The 3,342-nt window shown below is 31.1% G+C and overlaps 1 protein-coding gene across 1 annotated transcript; it reads right to left on the bottom strand.

Moving 5' to 3' along the window:
• Positions 1 to 779: 779 nt before the first annotated feature.
• Positions 780 to 1,606, bottom strand: LOC112689683. The gene is made up of 2 exons (XM_025563518.1): positions 1,463 to 1,606; positions 780 to 1,388 (listed from the first exon to the last, which is right to left on the bottom strand). The coding sequence occupies exon 2, from the start codon at positions 1,359 to 1,361 to the stop codon at positions 1,038 to 1,040; it is 324 nt and encodes a 107-aa protein (XP_025419303.1). The 5' UTR covers positions 1,362 to 1,388; positions 1,463 to 1,606; the 3' UTR covers positions 780 to 1,037.
• Between the last annotated feature and the right edge of the window lie 1,736 nt (positions 1,607 to 3,342).

The following is a 3,342-nucleotide window of genomic DNA, read 5'->3' as shown; positions in this document are numbered from 1 at the left end:
CGATACGTAAAAGCATCCACAAAGGTTAACTGTCAATTAATACTGTACACTAAATAAAAAAGTATTAGGTTACTAATGTTAGTATATTTGTATAATTTAAATAAATCAAAAAACATTTTAAATAATGTATTTCAAATAATTAATTTATGTTGTAATTTAAAATGTTATTTAAAAACTTAAAAACATTAATATATCATTTATTTTTTAATTAAAACTTTTATAAAATGTTATATATATATACTTTAATATTTATTGTAGAATTACTTTATATTTTGAGAAATTAATAAATGATTACATTTTTATTTAATGTATACCTAAGAAAATTTGTCATATAAAAAATATTTTATTATATAAATATATACTGTGTAAAAAGGTAATGATATAATAATAATTTTTTGAATGTTATTTAATTTAAAAAAGGTGATTGACATTTATAAATAAAATAGATATCCTTCAATAATGAACATATTGTTTTGGTTTTCTCAAATATAAATAAAGAGAAAATGTCTTATTATTTCGTATGTAAATTAATTTTTAAAAAAATTATGTGGGTCATTACTTAAAGTATGAAAAAAAAACCCAAGTAAATCAGAATTTTTGCCGAAATTTGATCACAAATCTGTACAAACTTGGAATAAACGAACAGGTCGATAATAAATAAAAAATTGGTTACTTATATGTACTAAGTTTACTTCATAAAATGTGTTAATAAAACAATATACACTAAAAGTGTGTTTAAATATAATTTGAATTTATTAAGCATGTCCTTAGGCCCCTCCCTCCTTCAATGTTTAATATCTTGGAAACGGGTTAAGCACAAACGACGAGAATAAAAGCACTAACAAGCACAAACTTTAAAAAATTTGAACTCGAAAGTTCGAGGTGGGGGGACATGCAGCTCAAAATAAGAAAACACGTAATATTATGCAGGTCAACTGTATAATAAATATGTACGGAAAAAAAATTGATTGAACCTTAAAAAAATACAAAGAGAAGAGGGGAAATACGGAACATACGTAAAGCGGTGAAGACGATATTCAAACTTCTTCGACGACGATCAAGTCGCCATAGAGTTTTTCAATCTTTTTTTTGGCCCGAAACTTCGCAACCTCGTCGTTCATGACGAATTTCTCGTACATGTCCAAGTACATCTTGAAACGGACCGGGTCGCGTTTTAAGTAGTACTCGTTCATACTCGATATCGACTCGACGCCTTTCTCGTATAATATGGGCTCCAAGTACACGGACAGCGAGCGCACGTTGCTCGCGACCTTCCATTTTGCCGGCATCGTCCGCGGCACTGAGCTTCGCCGGCCCGCGGTCGACGGCCGCTGTTCGACGGGAAATGGAAACCTATCCATCTGCACCGTGATAATACAATCGATTTCCTATAACGAATAATGGTCGTGTTGAACGAAAACGGACTGACATCAGACCTAGCGAAACCTTTTAAAAACGTCACCTCTAAAACGATGTTGCGACGTTTGCGATCCTTCACCCCGTCGAGAAAACAATGGTGGCCGACACTCGCCGCAGTGCACGCTTCTTTTGCTGACTGTTTTCGGTAGCGTCCGGGATGAAGTTGAATACCGATTCGACTGAGAAATAATATCTTGTACTGCTACAGATACTTTATATACGTGCGGGTGTTCGTGAGAAAGTTAGAAATAGAACTACCGAGCTTACGTTTTCCAAATTCGTACTTTGTGTGGTACATTTATTGGTTTCCTCGGGAAACTGTATTGTTATTATGTTAATTATACGTAGCCAGACAACGGGGGAAATGAATAATTGAAATTATTTTCGTAACAGTTTGTTATATAAGCTGTGACGTACTTGTAGATTCCGGGAACACAATGGCGAATGGCAAAACAGAATCATCACGTCCTTAAGTGCTCAAAAGCAATCAGCAAAAAACAAAAATATTACAAAAAATATTAATGAGTTGTGTGTACTTCATAATTTAATATCATATTAATAGTTATATATTTAAAAGGTTAAAAACCATACAATTTTATAATTTGCTGTGTTTTTTGAAAATATAAAATGCTCTCATTCATTCAAAAAGATGGGCTATAAGTCACATATTATGATAAAAAAAAAAACGGAAATTTAATATCCGCATTATATTACGGTTAATAATTACTGACTTTCCAATTTATTTACGTACTGTATATCTATATGTTATTGTGAAAAAATGAATATTTGTAAATGACGTCATTTATCAAAATGATTCGATTTTGTAGTTAATTGTTGTAAAAAAAACCCACATTTAAACTCAAATATACATATTTCTCCGGCCATTGAAGTCATTTACCAAGACTGGTGGTAATTGATGATAAATTTCAAATAATACATTGGGTTTTTTTTTTTTTACTATAAGTACTATTTAAAAAGAATTTATTGTTGGTGAGTGTTTCATTTTTTATTTTAAGTACTTAATTTAATGAAAGATTAGGTTAATTTAAATAAATAAAAGAGCACAGCACTTTTATGTTTTGTGTAGTAGAAAAACCAATTATTAAATTTTCTTTGTCGTTGATAAACAAAAATGGCTCATCTATATTAGTTTTGATATTCATAGACTCTAAAGCAGCATGTAATTCTTTAATGCATTTTGGCAGAGGGGGGTGTACAAATGAACGGGCACGATGAACATTTTGTCGAATTAATGATAAATCATTCGTTGTCAAAGTCGATACATCGCCTTTCTTCAATTCTGAACGAATTAATTTTGAAGATTTGCAAGAAATGTCATCTATGGCTTTTCTTTTCAGAGAATTACTTAATATTTGCCTATTCAGGACTTTTTTTTCGTCGTTTTTATTATGGTTATGATTAGTACTACTGTCAACTATTTTATTTAAAGGAGATAATTTTAAAAAGACTTACAACTTTTGACACTGTAAGGCCACCGCTGTACATCGTTTTTTAGTGTTTTGTGAAAACGAAATTTGTAGCCTTCGTAGAGAATAATTGATTTGATTTTTCACTATTTACAAACTCCATAATGCACTTATAATAAACTGTATAACACACTCAAACAGAATTTTTAGTTTTCGTAGATAAAGATACTAAGTGGTGAAGAGACTAACACTGTAATATTTTTCGTTTGAACTATTGACGTTAAGTCACGCCATGCCAGTCGTCCGAGTAGCATCGCTATTTCGTCGCTCCGCGTACTTTATCTTATTCCGCACGTTTAACTCATTCGTTTTTCTTCGTTTAAAAACCGAAAATCGTCCCAAACTTAAACGCTTTCTTGCGTCTGTTTACTTCTTCTGCCGGATTAGTGGACCAACGAAAATATCAATTCTGGTGACAAATTAAATTATATCTAAT

The sequence above is a fragment of the Sipha flava genome, unplaced genomic scaffold, assembly GCF_003268045.1.
Source record: "Sipha flava isolate LNK unplaced genomic scaffold, YSA_version1 46367_pilon_pilon, whole genome shotgun sequence".
Classification (NCBI taxonomy): domain Eukaryota; kingdom Metazoa; phylum Arthropoda; class Insecta; order Hemiptera; family Aphididae; genus Sipha; species Sipha flava.
Note: the sequence above shows the minus strand (reverse complement) of the source record. Positions and strands in the feature narration are given on the sequence as shown.

Excerpts from the sequence above, each read along its gene's own strand:
- LOC112689683 (XM_025563518.1), bottom strand. The coding sequence starts at position 1,361 with ATGGATAGGTTTCCATTTCCCGTCGAACAGCGGCCGTCGACCGCGGGC.